The following is a 15,517-nucleotide window of genomic DNA, read 5'->3' as shown; positions in this document are numbered from 1 at the left end:
ATAACAAGCCAAAAAGGAGTGTTAATATGTTGGTTAACCCGAGGAGCTAGGATTATGGTTACGCAATCAAACAGAAAGAATGTGTCTGGAACTCAGTTGATTCATTGGGATATGTCTTGATGCTTCCATGCCTGGTGTGAACAGCGAACAGACTACTATGATAATCAGAGCCTAAAAAGGTCAAGTCACCAACACCCTGAATCTCTGAAGGGATGAAGGTCTGGGTCACTCCACCAGGAAACCCAAATGGAGTTTCTGGCAGAGAGCTATAAAAATCTCGAATAGGTGGGGGAGGAAGGAGATGATGAATGAGTTTTGGCCTTAGGTCCAGATGTAGCAACAGGAACTGTAGCTTGTCTCACTAATCCTCCTGTGTAGTCTTATATAGACTGTGGCTGGCCATCACCTTGTAAACTTGGTGACAGAGTGAACTTAACATGGGACTGGAGCAGTTCTGAATAGGCAAATGGTAAATGGTAGCGAATATTTTTTGCTCTACATCACATGCTCTTATCAACGTGATATTAGCCACAGCTGCACTAGACAGTTCGAAGGTCAGATTTGTATATTTTTTTGATCGTGAAATTCCACAAGCGTGGGCCATGCATCTTTGTTTTGTTTCGAGTCCTTTTTTAACATTGGGGGAGCTTGCTTTCCCACACAAAAGCATGGTCCACAAGTGCAGGGGTGGTTAATGCTCCTGGAGGTCATTCTCAACTAATGGGGCATGGGAACTAGTTAATAAGTGATCCAATCCGTATTAGGTGGACAATGCTGAGAGTCATTCTTTAAGCTTCTCAGGTCTTGGAGCACTTAAGCTCAAAATGGAAATCTCGATAATATACCTTATAGGATTTCTCCCTTACTTTTTCTATTCTCTCACTCTTGCTTCCTGAAATCACCTCACAAATGACCTACATACAGACAAGTCCTTCTCTTAGGGTCTACTTTCAGGTGACCTAAACTGAGTACCATTAATCAAATGCATTTATATATCTTTCCTTGTAAGTACAGTCAGCCCTCTGTATCTGTGGGTTCGGTATTTGTGGATTCAATCAACAGCGCATCGGAAGTATTTTTTTTAAATGTGACACTCTTGCTAACGTGTACTATGTAGTTAGGCTTTTGATGGTTGTCACTATACTGAACATGTAGAGATTTTTTTCTTGTCATTATTCCGTAAATACTACAATATAATTACATAGCACTTAGATTGTATTAGGTATTATAAGTAATCTAGAGATGATTTAAAGTATATAAGAGGATGCACAAAGGTTATTTGCAAATATTACGCCATTTTACATAAGGGACTTGAGCATCCATGAATTTAGGGATTCCTGGAACCAATTTTCTGCGAATACCAAGGGCTGACTGTAGTTTAGAGGTTTTTCTAGACTGTGTGCAAATAATTATTCATGAAGAATTATTTGCAAGGTGAGGTGAGGGCATTTTAAAATTGCAAGTTAAATATATTTTTTCTGTTTAGGCAATATGAAGAGTTGATGACAATGATGTTTGCTCAGTCTAAACTACATTGAAACTACCTTAAATTCAATTTCTATCTGATAAAATATATAAGAATACCTAACTTTGATATTATATGAAGTGATGGCCAAGTGGTAAAAAGCTCTAGATGCTAATACTATCAATAAGTTCTATATCCATATTGTATATGATATATAAGGTTTAAGTTGTCACAGAAAACTTCAATCCAGTATTACTTTCTGCTAGAGATTTCTTTAATTTGTGATATAAATGCACATAATACTTTTCATGCTAAAATAGTCAGCAAAACTGAATGATTCACTTAGCTAAATTTGTTTTTGCATCGAGTATATTTTTGATCACTTCACATTGACTTTAATGTAGCCATTGCATCCCTGCAATATTCCATCTTAGTATTTATAGCCTAATTGCACTTTCTTAGACTATTTTATTTTTTGGTTAAGGGCCCTTTATTTTGGTAACAAGACACTCTGCCAGGTTATACATGCTTTATTTATTTATTTATTTTAACACAGAGGAAGGCTGGTGGTAGATATTTGTCCATTTGATGTTTTTATGACTAAGAGTTTAAATTCAGGCTCTGTTTCTGACAGAATGTAAATGTAACCTACACATGGGTATGTAATTGTTAGTAAAATTAAGCTTAGTCACTAAAGGAAGACTCGCTATCTGAACTTTCTTCTGTATTTTTTTCACCTTCGCCATCAGGCACTGGAGCATCTGGCCTCCTGAAAGAGAAGGAAAAAAATTTTAAAGGTTTTTCCAGTTGAAAAACACATTGACTAACTGTAAATTAGGTTCATCCTAGAATATTGCTGCTAATAAATCTGCCAAGTCTGTGTCCTTAACTGAGAGAGACTCCCACTCTCCGCCACAGTGTGCTTCTCTCTGGCATCTCCTGCACCAAGGGGATTAAGTGCTATTCCTGTACAGGCTGTGGCACTGTTTTCTCTTGCCAGTCCTTACAGAGTGTGCTACATCAGCACTTTCTGCTTCTCATTACCATGGAGATCCAACTGTAGACAGCGATGTGATCTGGAGAGGCTGGCATGACCAGTGCTAACCATGTAGCCTCCAAGTGTTCATGAGGTCCAGAGAAGGGAAAGCTAACAATGGAAAGAAAAAGAAAATCTTCATGTTCAGGAAAGCTGAAGGGAGAAATTTTAAAATGGATGAGAGTTCAAGAATGACTATTAAGAAATACAGACAATGTGGAAATATTGTGGGGGAGAAGAGCGTTTGGTCAAAGACTGTTCTTAATGTTTGCTGAGTTTTCACTAATATGTTTTATTGTCAGCGAATAAATATAAAAAGTATGAGTTGGTAAAAACAGTGTCTTGAACATTCCCTAGGCAAAACAAGGTGATACGTGAATGGTTAAACTCCAACTCTGCATGGATGTGCTATAATAAACCAAAATGAAAATTTAATGGTGTTATTAAAAGTCAACTACTTCGGCTCCACAGCATTTGTCAGTAAATCATTCAGTCAATAGGGTAGCACTATTATCCTGCCTCTATTCACTCTTACCAAGAAAGTAAATTAAGCAAGTATACTTCTGGGGAAAGTAAGAGGTAAAGGAAAAATAATACAGCTGCTCTGTCTTAATAATTAAAAACTACCAGACTTATTTCTCCCTCAAGCTCCTTGAGTGTAATTAAAGATTTAGAACACCAACAAATAAAACTGTTCTTTACCAGAGATATAACTACTACTACTAAAATAAGAAAATGTATAATCATCTACTATTTACTTCTAGTTACTAAAAATTATGGCCAAGTTTTGGCTGATATTTTTTAATATCATATCTGGCATGCTACAAAACAAAAGCTGGCCATCGCTCCCTAGTTGTCACATGTAAACCCATTTACTCTGCTGTACGATTTTAGATTATGCCTTTGAGGAAGTCATATATACTCAATATAGTAAAATTTTAAAGCTGGCTACAGCATTTCTTGGTTTTGATTGATGCTCCATCTGCCTAAAATGCTAACACAGGACCATAGTCTCCATCATTCTTCACGGCAGCAAGAACTCTGTAAGAAGTGGGCATGAATACAGGGCACATTTTCCCCGGTAAATTTTTCTTTGCTGTATAGTTGATTTCTTATTGTCTTCACTTTGTTAAAAAGAAAAAAATTACCAGAGGGAATTATTTGAATACTACATTAAAATTATATTAGTATCTATGGCAACTCAAACAAACAAAAAAACAATGTACGCAACTCCCCTAAAATAAATGCTACTAAGAAAAGGGTGAAAGCTAGGCCTAGAAGGGAGTGAAATTATAAAATTAATTTATATATGTAACCGCCTTTTAATATATGTGATGCTATAGACAGTATAGTGGTTAAGAACACAAACTCTGGAGCCAGACTGGTTGGGTTCAAATCTCAGCCTTGCTACTTCCTTGTTGAGTAACTTTGGGGAAGCTATTTAACTACTCTGTACCCAATTGGACTCTTGTGATGATTAAAATAAATTACTGAAAGTAGAGTATATAATATAATATCTGACGCATGGTAAGTAAAGTAAATACATGTTATTTTCTATTAGTAGTAGTAGTAGTACTATTATATATTATTATTCTCCTCATCATCATGTACCTACAATTTGCCAGAAACTGTGTTAGGAGCTGGAGATACAGAGATGAATAACAAGCTGTTCTAGCCCTAAAGAAGCTGATTGTTTTAGTGCGGGGGACAGAAATGCAAACAAATTATTGTTATACAGTGTGATATACACAAATACAGTTGTACTAGCTATACTTGTATACAAAGAAAAAATAATTCACTCTGCTGAGGTTAGTCAGAGAAGACTCCAGAGAGATGAAGACACTTGGGAAAGGTTTTGGGATATGAGTGGGAGCTTGCCACAAACAGAAAATGTGGGAATAAGTAAAGATGAGAGAGCTCTGTGTAAAATTAAAAAATGGGAATGGTATGCCATGCTGCATCTGGAAACTGTCATTTGGTAGCCAGAGCGTAAGGTATATCGGGGTGCAACAGTAGATGAGATTAGATCATTTGGCAGAACAATGGGTGGAGGGTGAGGACAAGTTATATGAAATATAAGTTTTCACTGAAATTGCATAACCAAGTTTGGGATTCTGAAGTAGTCATTTATTTTACATTTACATTGTTGTGCAATCATCACCACCATCTCCAGAACTCTCTTCAGCATGCAGAACTGAAACTCTACACCCTTTAAACAACAGCTTCCCATTTCCTTTCCCTCCAGCCTTTGGCAACCACTCTCCTACTTTCTGTCTCCATGAATTTGACTATTCTAAGTAGAATCACGTAACATTTGTCTCAAATGGCTTGTTTCATTTATCATAATAAAGGTCTTCAAGGTTCACCCACATTATTATGTGTAACAGAATTTCCTTTCTTTTTAAGGCTAAATAATGTTCCATTGGGTGCAGATAGTACATTTTGTTTAACCATTCACCTGTGGATGGGCATTTGGCTTTGGGCAATTGTGAATAATGCTGCTATGGGCATGAGTATACAAATATACGTTAGAGCCTTTGCTTCACTTCTTTCGGGTACATGCCCAGAAGTGGAACTGCTGGATTATATGGTAATTCTATGATTAACTTTTGTGCGAAACTGCCATACTGTTTTCCATAGTGGCTGCATCATTTATATTCCCACCAAAGTGCAAAAGGTTTCAATTTCGTCATAGTCTCACCAATATTTGTTATTGTTTATCTTTGTTTATTTCTTAAAACTGAGACATAATTGACATATAACATTATATTAGTTTCAGGTATACAACATAATACTTTGATATTTGTATATATTGTGAAATGATCGTTACAATCAGTATAGTTAACATTCATCACTATATATATCGATACAAAAACTTTTCGTCTTTTGAGAACTTTTAAGATCTACTCTCTTAACAACTTTCAAATATACAATATAGTACTGTTGACTACAGTCTCCATGCTGTACACTACATCTCCCTGATTTATTTTATAGCTGAAGGTTTAGCCACTGTCAGACCACAAATGCTTTTTAACATCATCTTTTTTCTTTTGAATTTTTATAAAAGTTTATTTGAGCCCAAATGACAACATATGCTGGGGAGCAAGATCTCAAACGCTCCAGAGAATACTTGTTTTGGAGCTTCTTTTATGCATTTGATATTAAGGAGAGAACTTAAGGAAGATTACATGAGGGTGGGAAAAACCAAGCCAGGGATTAGATTACAGGAGAGTTAACAAGATTACCGGCTTTCTTGAGAGTGGTTATTTCAAAGGTGTGTTAACCTAGGTACATAGAAACAATGGACAGGGCTTGTTTCAGGTAAAGATAAACCTGTTATTAAAAAGTTATATGTCTGGGGCATGACTACACACCATGCTTGTTAGGAATTTATGATCAGATCACCCCGTGAGATTACTTTCCATAGAATCCCTCTTTTTGTCCACAATTCTCCATTTTGGTCATAAATCAATCCAAAAGATGAAATGATGACCAAACTTTTGGACAGATAACGTAACACTGCCTTTTTGGGGTGGGGTGGGGGGTGGGGTGGGGATTTTTATGAGAGTTTATTTGACATAAACTGATGACATACACCAGGGAGTAAGATCATAAATGCTCCTATAACCACAACCTTTCTGATATTTTTATTATCTTTCTCACTCTTGTGACCAATCATAATTTTTTGACATTGTCTTTTCCTGTCCTATACTTTCGAGCCAGTCTGCCATCCAGGGGTTGAGGACTGGCAATTAAATTAAATGGGAACCCAACTCAGCAAGAACTAAAAAAATAAACCTATTTTTGGAATTGTCTGGTTGGAGAATGAGGTCTATTGTATCCTCAATCAGCCCAAATCCAACCTTTAATCCATTATGTTGTTGTGTGGCAAGAGGTAGACAGAGATCATTGGCAGAAAAGGAATTCTCTTCGAGGGCAAGAAAATCTGCTGGACATGCCTTGAATATAATTAACAATGTTTCCCTGTTTTCCAGTATCCTTTTGGTTTACACTAATAAATCCCCTCTTGTCTCAGTCATAAGCAGGCTGAGGTGGTTGCTTTTACTTATGGAGACCATAACACTGGTCATTCCACAGTCTGGGAGAAGGGTATAAAACTCTTGAATAGGTATCTCCAGGACAAATGCCAGCTGAGCTAGTTCTGTTCAAAGCATGTGAACTCAATCACATGCTTTCTTTAGCCAAATCAATATGCTACAAATTGTATTCTTTTACGAATATGGAGCATGACTTGAATTTCAATTTCAGAAATCTATTCTTTACTGCAAATTTTAAAATATAAATTTTTTAGTTTGAGAAAACAATATAATCTGGGAAGACAGCTGCTGTGTGTACGTTAAATATCTCTTTGTTGAAAACACAATGGAATACAGGCAACTACAGGATTATAAACAAGTTGTGTTCCAAAAGCCTGGTAAATCCAATTGTTTAGAATTTACAACATCTTCCTCCATCAAAACATTTATAAATCACAACTAACATTTACTGAACAATTACTGCTTATCCAGAGCTATGCTAAGTGCTTACGCTATTCTCTTAGTCTGAACAATGCTACGAATTCTTCCATTTCCCATTTTACTGATGATGAAACTGATGCACAGGGAGATCAGGTAATTAGTCCAGGTTCATACAGGGCAGGGCAGAATCTGAACCCCAGCAAGCTGATCATTTCTAAAGTCTGCTTTAGCCTGAGCCTTAACCATCATGAATGTCATCTCATGCTGATGGGCAGGCCTAACCTCTATATCCTAGAATAGTAAAAATATTAGTTACTATGTAATAACAGTAACCTTAGTTCTGGGACATAAATGTTAGCGCAGAACAGGGCATAAGAGAAATGTTTTTCTTTTTTTTAACCTTGGCAAAAAAAATCCAGGCATTGATTGAAAGAACTTATAAGGCACAATTTACCTATTCTATATACTGAATACAAAACTGAAACAGATTAACTTTTAAATTTTCCATTTTCTTTCCTTTTAAACTCTTTTGAGTGTGATGGTGATAAAAGTACTCTTTCACAAAACTTTTTATTTCAGTGGTATTGGAAACTAGTTTTTACAAGCTAAATAGGACTAATTCTTGATTATGGAAGAACTATTGTTATTTTCAAAAACTTGGATTTTTAAAAATAATTAATCACTTAGAAGTAGCAAACAAATACTATTTATTTGGTAATTATCAGGCATTTTCTTCAGCTTTATAGACTTTCCAAAAGTCAATGATAGCCAGTTTTCTAGGAAAAGAGCCAGGCTCTCTTCTCCCTTATCATGTAAACTGTTTTAGTTTAAAATCATGTACTCTTAGCTTCCACAATTTTATACACAATCAAATAGCAATATATTTTCTGATCAGTATTTAATTCTATATTAACCTCAGCTTTGCTTTTTGTTCCGTACAGACAGATCTAGGCTATTTCTTTTATTATAATGAGTCTGTCTTAGAATCTAGGGCTAATAAAAAGTGTATGTTTATATTTTGAAAGAAAAAAGAAAACAGAACAATCTTTGCTGAAAGTTCTCAGCTGAGGCTTACTATGTACCTAAGACTCTAAATGAAGTACACTCTTCACTTGGGTGGCACATTTTCTTCTTCATCAGCTCGAACTTCTCTCCTAAAGTGAGGCTCTTTAACTTTTATGTAAACATGATTCTCAAAGTGCCAGAATTCCTCTTTAACAAGGCAGTTGACCCCACTTATCATATCCAGCTAAATGTAGTTGGAGATGGTTTGCTAGTAGCAGTGGTGATAGCTCACAGTGAGTCACCCCCACTCCAACCAGTGCCCCTTGTGACCGATGGCCTGTACCGATGAGGTAATGGGTCAGAATTCCGGCTCCAGGCTGTGGTTGAGGAGCAGCTTTTCTGTAAGACAATGTTTTAGCTGTTACTGGAATTCTACCCTAAAACTTGGCACTACCTTGCAACTGAATGTTTCTCAACATTTACAGACAATGACATACCCTCGAACTTGCTAAGTAAGATATATCAAGGAAATATTGGGGTACCGGGGATTCTCCCCTTGGTAGTCATCCATGGACAGGGTGGTGATACCTCAATGGAGTCTTGAAGAATATGAAATCAGCCAGCGCAATAAGATGGAGGGAGTTCCACAGAGAAGAAAGAAAACATTGAAAGATACCAAAAGAGAATAGGGAAATGATACAATCAGGGAACTGCCAGTAGTTTGCTACGGCTACGTGAGATAGGTGTACATGGAAGAGGCAAGAAATGAAGCTAGAGAGAGAAACTTGGTCTTGATGATACAAGCATTTATATGCAATTCTAATATGTTAGACTACATGTTGAAGGCAACGGAGAGTCACAGAAAGACCTGAAGCAAAAATTAAGTATGAACAAATCCACTCAGGCTTTAGTGACAGATTAAAAGAGAATAGGGAAACCAATCAGGAGCTATTATAATCAAGTGAGAAATGATGAGAGCTTGAACTAAATAGCAATGGGCATGGAGATGTGGTCAGATGTGAAGGATATAAATGAAAAAATCATAGTGACTGACATAGAAGGAGGTAGGGAAGGGGGCACAATCAAGGATGATTTTCAAGTTGCTAGTGTGGGTGGCTTGTTAGGTAAAGGATTATGAACTAGGTTTAGTCTGGACAGGGGTTGAAATGAAGCCAATCGGGGAAAAGGGACTGGATATCCAGCATATGCTGATGCTTACAGGGCTGCTGGTTTTCCATTTATTACATTTTCTCTACAGAGAAAAATCATCATTGTAGAGGTCATTTTAGCTGTTATTACAGAAGGTCTACTGTGTATTTCCAGAAGCAAAAAGAGGTCATGGTCAATGTTAAATATATTTACAACATATATTACAATGAGTACCAAATAGATTGGATCCATATGTTCAATTCACATTAAAATATATGTCACAATCCATCTGCTTTCAAAGTGTGTGTCAGAAACAATTTCCAGAACAAATGTCAAATATCCTGGAGATGCTTTAGTTCAAATTACCAATCCATGCCAATGTATGTGAATTGTTTGCTATTTCGATATATATTAAATGTAGATATATATTGAAAATCTGTTCTTGAAAACTTTAAAAAATTCTTAAATTTCATATTTTAGAAGATAAAATAGGAGAGAAAAGACATTTATAGTGTTTCACCTCCAAAATGCACACATTTCCTTAAGGGCTGACAGCCAAGGCAAATTCCAAAGTGGTATACTGCTAGTGCAGTATGAATGCCTGGACAACATAGCTACATACATCAGAGTGAACTAAAACCCCAAACTGGAAAAACTCTTTACAAGTATCTAGATACTTGCAAAACAGACTAGTTCTGAATAATCCATTAAGATATATTTTATCCAGGATGGGCTATGTAGCCAGGTTTGCTTAGATTGAATAAATTATTGTCAAATGTCTAAGCCACAAATTTTCAGCATTTCTCAAAAAATATTTTGTAAAACTCACACAAACAGTATCTAGTTTCATAATAACCATTTATGTGGACCCAGAGTGACTTTACTCTATTTATTTCTCAATTTGGCTCAACTTAAATTATGGTAGATTAAATTTCCTACACTCTATGGTCTTAAATGAATACCTGGTAGGTAACTTTTAAAAAGAAAGAATGGAAGAAAGAGAAGATGAAGGTAGCATGGAAAGAAAAAAACACTACTTCTTGTGGACAATACTGCTATGCAACAAAACTAATTTATCAAATTCCATCTCTTTTGGAAATAATAGATTCATCTCTGATCTATTCTAACTGCTCTTAAATGCACAAAGGCTGGTTTTAGTAGCACAGGATAGATTTCACATTTTTGTAACATAGCAGAGACACTATCTTTGAAGGTGGTTTCCTCGATCATAAAACACTATATAGGAAAAAAATATAGAGTTTAAAATATTCTTATTATAACTGATAAATTCAACATTTTGACAGTAATATAATTATATTAGAAGAATTACTTACTCAAGAAGATCTGGGTCTAGTCCTTCTGATATCATTTTGTTTCTTATTGCCATCACTGGAACACCCTAAGCAAAAAACACAATATAATAACTCAATTAGTAAAAATGCTTCCTTCAAAAAACAGAAAAATAGACCAATGGAACAGAACTGCGAGCCCAGAAATAAACCCAAGCATATACAGTCAACTAATATTTGACAAGGGAGCCAAGAATACTCAATAGAGAAAAGACAGTTTCTTCAATAAATGAAATTAGATATTCACATGTAAAAGAATGAAACTAGACCCCTTTCACCATTCACAAAAATTAACTAGAAACAGATTAAAGACTCAAATCATGAAACTTCTAGAAAAAAACATAGGAAAAAAACTCCTTGACATGGACCTTGGTAATGATTTTTATGGAAATCAAATCCAAAGCACAAGCAACAAAATAAAACTAAACAATTTAGGACTGCATTAAACTAAAAAGCTTCTGCACAGCAAAAGAAACCATCAACATGGGCTCACTTCAGCAGCACATATTCTAGAAAACCATCAACAAAACAAAAGGAAGACCTTCAGGATGGAAAAAAATATTTGCAAACCATGTATCTGGTAAGGGGTTAATATCCAAAATATATAAAGAACTCATATAACTCAACAGCAAAAAATCAAATAATCAAAGGACCTGAACAGACATTTTTCCAAAGAAGACATATAAATGGCCAGCAGCTATATGAAAAGATGCTCGATATCACTAGTCATTAGAGAAATACAAATTAATACTACAATGAGGTATCACCTCATACCTTTAAGAATGGCCATCATCAAAAGGACAAGAAATAACAAATATTGGAGTTGATGTGGAGAAAAGGGAACCCTTGTACACTGCTAGTGAAACTGTAAATTGGTACAACGACTATGGAAAACAGTATGGAGACCTCTCAAAAAATTAAAAATCCATATGTTCAGCAATTTTACTCCTGGGAAAAGAAATGAAACACTAATCTCAAAAGATATCTGCACACCAAGGTTCATAGCATTATTTCTAATAGCCAACGCATGGAAACAAGTGCCCCCGATTGATGAATGGATAAAGAAATTGTAAGATATATATCTATATATCTATATCGATATTTGTATCTATAAATATATATATTATTCAGCCATAAAAAAATGAGAAAACCCCATCATTTGTGACAATATGGATAGACCTTGAAGGCATTATGCTAAGTGAAATAAGACAGACAAAGACGAATACTGTATGATCTCACACGTGACATCCAAAACAAAACAAACTCATAGAAAAAGAGATCAGATTTGTGTTTATCAGAGTGTGGGGGAAGGAGGAGTTGGAGGAAAGTGGTTGAAAGGTACAAGCTCCCAGTTATAAGACACATAAGTACTAGGGATGGGACATGCAATATGATGCCTGTAGTTAACACGGCTGGACACGCAGGAAAGCTGTTAAGAGGTCCTAAGCATTCTCAGCACAAGGAGAAAAATTGTTTTCTTTTTATTGTATCTATATGAGATGATGGATATTAAATAAACCTGTGTGGTAATCATTTCACAATATATGTAAATAAAACCATCATGCTGTACTTATGCAGTGATAGACTGAGTCAATTATTTCTTAATAAAACTGGAAAAGAAATAGAAGCTAAAAAAATGCCTCCTTTATATATCTCTATATACCACCTAAAACAAGGCCTTTTAGATGGCTCGTTAAAATATTACTTATTTTGCTTTATATTAGTATGTGCATAGCACTTGAATAATCTAAAGGTACACATTTTAACTGACTTAATGGAATCAGTGTTATCCAATACCATATAAGCCCAAATTAAATATTTGGGCATATCCATTACTAATTCTGTAAAAACACTGAGAATATTTGAATTTACTGTGGTTAGTAGAATTCTGATATCACAATCCCACACCTCAATGATTAACATCACTATGGCAGCACAATGCTTTCTGCTGAGAGAATAAAAAAGATAATCGGCCCCTGCCTTCAGGTAGAACAGTCTAATAGATGTGTTAAACATATGATCACAACACAGGCCTGCATAATGGGCAATGTCGAAACCAGGGAAAGGCAGATACAGTGGATGACCAGTAAAGGATTCGCTGAGGTGAGTCTTGAAGTTGGGCTGGGAGCTTATTTAAAATGAAAAACAGAAAGACAGAAATATATACAAAACTTTAAATTATCTACTGTAACTAAGCTTGTCTCAATATTTTTTAAGTATACTTGTCCAGATATTTCCTTCCTTCAAAATGCTGATTTTATTTTACATTTTACCCAATAAAATCTGTGTTTAAGTCTAGGCAAGCATATACTAAACATGAGCATCAAACGGATTACAAACTCCATATGAAGAGTCTTCAAGGTTAATGACGATATATCTATCACAGAAACGTTATGGATCTTGCGAATTAAGTTCAGATCATTATTAACTATAATCCTCATTTTTAAAATCAGAAAATATATTAAAAATTTAAGTCTCATTTACTTTTTTAAAAATGTCCAGAAAAGATGCCTTCTACAACCATAATCTCTTATTTTTGCTATGGAGGAGGAAATAATACAAGTTCTCTAGGTTAAAGGAGGTCAGGAAAGGTAAAGCTTTCTTTCAAATTTACAGGTTACCAGACAGAGTCTCTTTCCTGAGAAGGAGCAAAGGCAAGGCTGTCATTTATAGGCCCATTTATATATTTATCTTCGTAATTTTTAGGTTTGATTTTATAAATTAGTAAAATTTAATCTGTTAAAACTTAGATAACAATGGACACCTAAATACATCCTAAATAGTAGATGGATAAAAAGAAATAGCACCATCACAAAATTATCTTCAAAACCACACTCCTGTATGGTTTTGTAATACTGTTCCCTGAGGCAATATTTAAGGTATTCTGAAAAATGAAATATGGTTGGTTTGGAAGACAAAGATGGTAGAAAGTAAAACTTTGGGCTTTTTGTTAGCTTATGAAGTTTAAGGATAAATGAAAGATAGGGAAAAAAGCAGTTACTTGCTTAGGGGCATTCTATGTTAACAGACTCTTACATTTGGGATAAGGTAAGCACAAGATTAAAATAAACACCACTTTTAAAATATATTATCTGGAACTAAGACTTGAGAGAAAGATTTTTAAATAAAATGTAGTTAATTATTTAATAAAATTTATTTAATAATAGAGGAGAAAGCTGACTACTTGCACAACAAGATTGGGAATTTTACTTGATAATCAAATGCCATTCAACTACTTAATATAATAGAGAAAGTTAGAAGTTTGAAACATTTCATTAAAAAACATTGAAGTGCTATGAAGAAATGAGAAAAATGTAGAGAGGTAACATCATACTTCTTTAAAAAGACCTCTCAGTTTCTATTAACTATGGTTTGATGGTATAGTCTTTCTACCAACTCAACTCTGTAATTTATTTGCTATACTTTAGCATAATCCACAGAATATCGATTGAAAGGTTATACAAATAAGTTACAAAGCCAAGAAAACAGAAGGGGAAAAAAATGAGGTTAAAAAATCATTTCCTAAAATATAGCGAAGAAAGTACGTGTAGGGTGGGAAGGAGGGGAGGTGGTAAAGGGAAGGGAGGAATAGGGAACAGAGAAGTTGGTGGAATTAAATAAGGTCCTTATTTTAACAGTGGTTTCATGGACTTGGTTATAGTATAAGAATAATGGAAGTCTGCATCTATAAGCTCCATTTTTTACCCTTAGTTTCTTAAAGCTGGTTCCAGCAAAAGAATACAGATATTATCAAAACTTGATAAGTCTTAGTCATTTCTATATCTGGATATAAAGGAAAATACATATAACTTATAATATCTTACTCTATTAGAGACTACTATAATCATTACCTGAATACAAATCTCATAAAGCTTGATACAAAAATAATTTTGCCTGTGTTACAAAGGGATTTGCTGCTGTTTCTAGAGATGTTGCTTAGATAATCTGTTGTTTTCTATATTCATTCTTAGAGGTTAAGGAACAGTCTGGTTTGTTAAACGTCAAAAAAAAAAAAGTGTCCAATTTCTAATCTCCAAGCGACAAGGCTACTGGTGGTCTAAGGAGGACATGAGAGACCTCAAAACTGAAGTCTATTGAACTGTGGGATTATTTTTGGCAAGTGATAATGGCAGTTTGTCCAACATAAGTAATGAAGACGAGAGAAGGCAGCCATAAGTTTGATGTTCCAAAAAATCACGTCTGTATTTGCGTCACTGGAGAAAGTGTGTAAAGAAGCCACAGTAATGAAATTATGATGGCAACACTAATAATTGAATACTAGTTTCTTATATCACAAAAACTGTTTGGAGGTTATAAGACTGCCAATATTTACATTTACTTGTTATTGTGTTAATGAAAGCCAAGCTACTAAATTCCTTTTTAAACCATGTTGAAATTTTCCTACTTTTAGAAGGGAAAAAATCTAATAGAGATAAATAACTTTCCTTTTTTAAAATAACATTAAAAAACTCCTTATATTTTAGAGTTTTTCCTCTCCGTTTATGAGTTTGAATCACAACAATGCAGTTATGAAAGATGGAAAATATGAAGTTTATGAAGTTTTCTTCCCTACCTAGGTCAACAATAAAGAAAAAGATCTATTGAGCTGATAGGTGTTGGTACTTTTTTTATTTGCAGGGAGAGGGAATGAATAGGAGTTGAAAAGATGTTATGAGGTGGGAAAAAGCAGCCAGTCCTCCAACCAGGCTCCTGTCACTTAAACGGTAACGTAGTAAGACTGACTCAATCATTTCTTTGCCTTCTGATTTTCAATAATGCTCTTTAAAAATATCTATATTGTATTTTATAAAATATATTAGTAGGATGTTATATTTAGGATAAAATTTTCAGATGAAATATTCTATATAATAGATAATGAACGTTTACTGAACAAACCATAACACCAAAGCACGTGCATGCTCAACGATCTTTTCTCCTCCTGGGAGCTTTCTGTGAAGGGATACAAAATTAAATCTCTTAATTATTGCAGGATGAATATGGATATCTAAAAAAAGGGAAACTTTATTTCTAATGA

General features: G+C 34.7%; 1 protein-coding gene across 4 annotated transcripts in view; it reads right to left on the bottom strand.

Annotated features, from left to right (window-relative positions):
- Positions 1-1,979: 1,979 nt before the first annotated feature.
- WASHC3 (WASH complex subunit 3) overlaps positions 1,980-15,517 on the bottom strand; it is a 38,476-nt gene continuing 24,938 nt past the window's right edge. For 2 of the 4 annotated variants that reach the window (XM_006914546.2, XM_015591433.1), the window contains exons 6-7: positions 10,468-10,532; positions 1,980-2,234 (exon numbers count right to left, since the gene is read on the bottom strand). In XM_006914546.2, the coding sequence (XP_006914608.1) occupies positions 2,150-2,234; positions 10,468-10,532 (150 nt within the window). In that variant the 3' untranslated portion in view covers positions 1,980-2,149. Of the gene's footprint in view, positions 2,235-8,122; positions 8,384-10,467; positions 10,533-15,517 lie in introns of those variants that run through there. The other 2 variants (XM_025048805.1, XM_025048804.1) reach the window with 2 other exon arrangements.

This window comes from Pteropus alecto, unplaced genomic scaffold, assembly GCF_000325575.1.
Source record: "Pteropus alecto unplaced genomic scaffold, ASM32557v1 scaffold94, whole genome shotgun sequence".
NCBI classification, from domain to species: domain Eukaryota; kingdom Metazoa; phylum Chordata; class Mammalia; order Chiroptera; family Pteropodidae; genus Pteropus; species Pteropus alecto.
The sequence above is the reverse complement of the archived record's forward strand: the minus strand, read 5'-3'. Positions and strand labels throughout refer to the sequence as shown.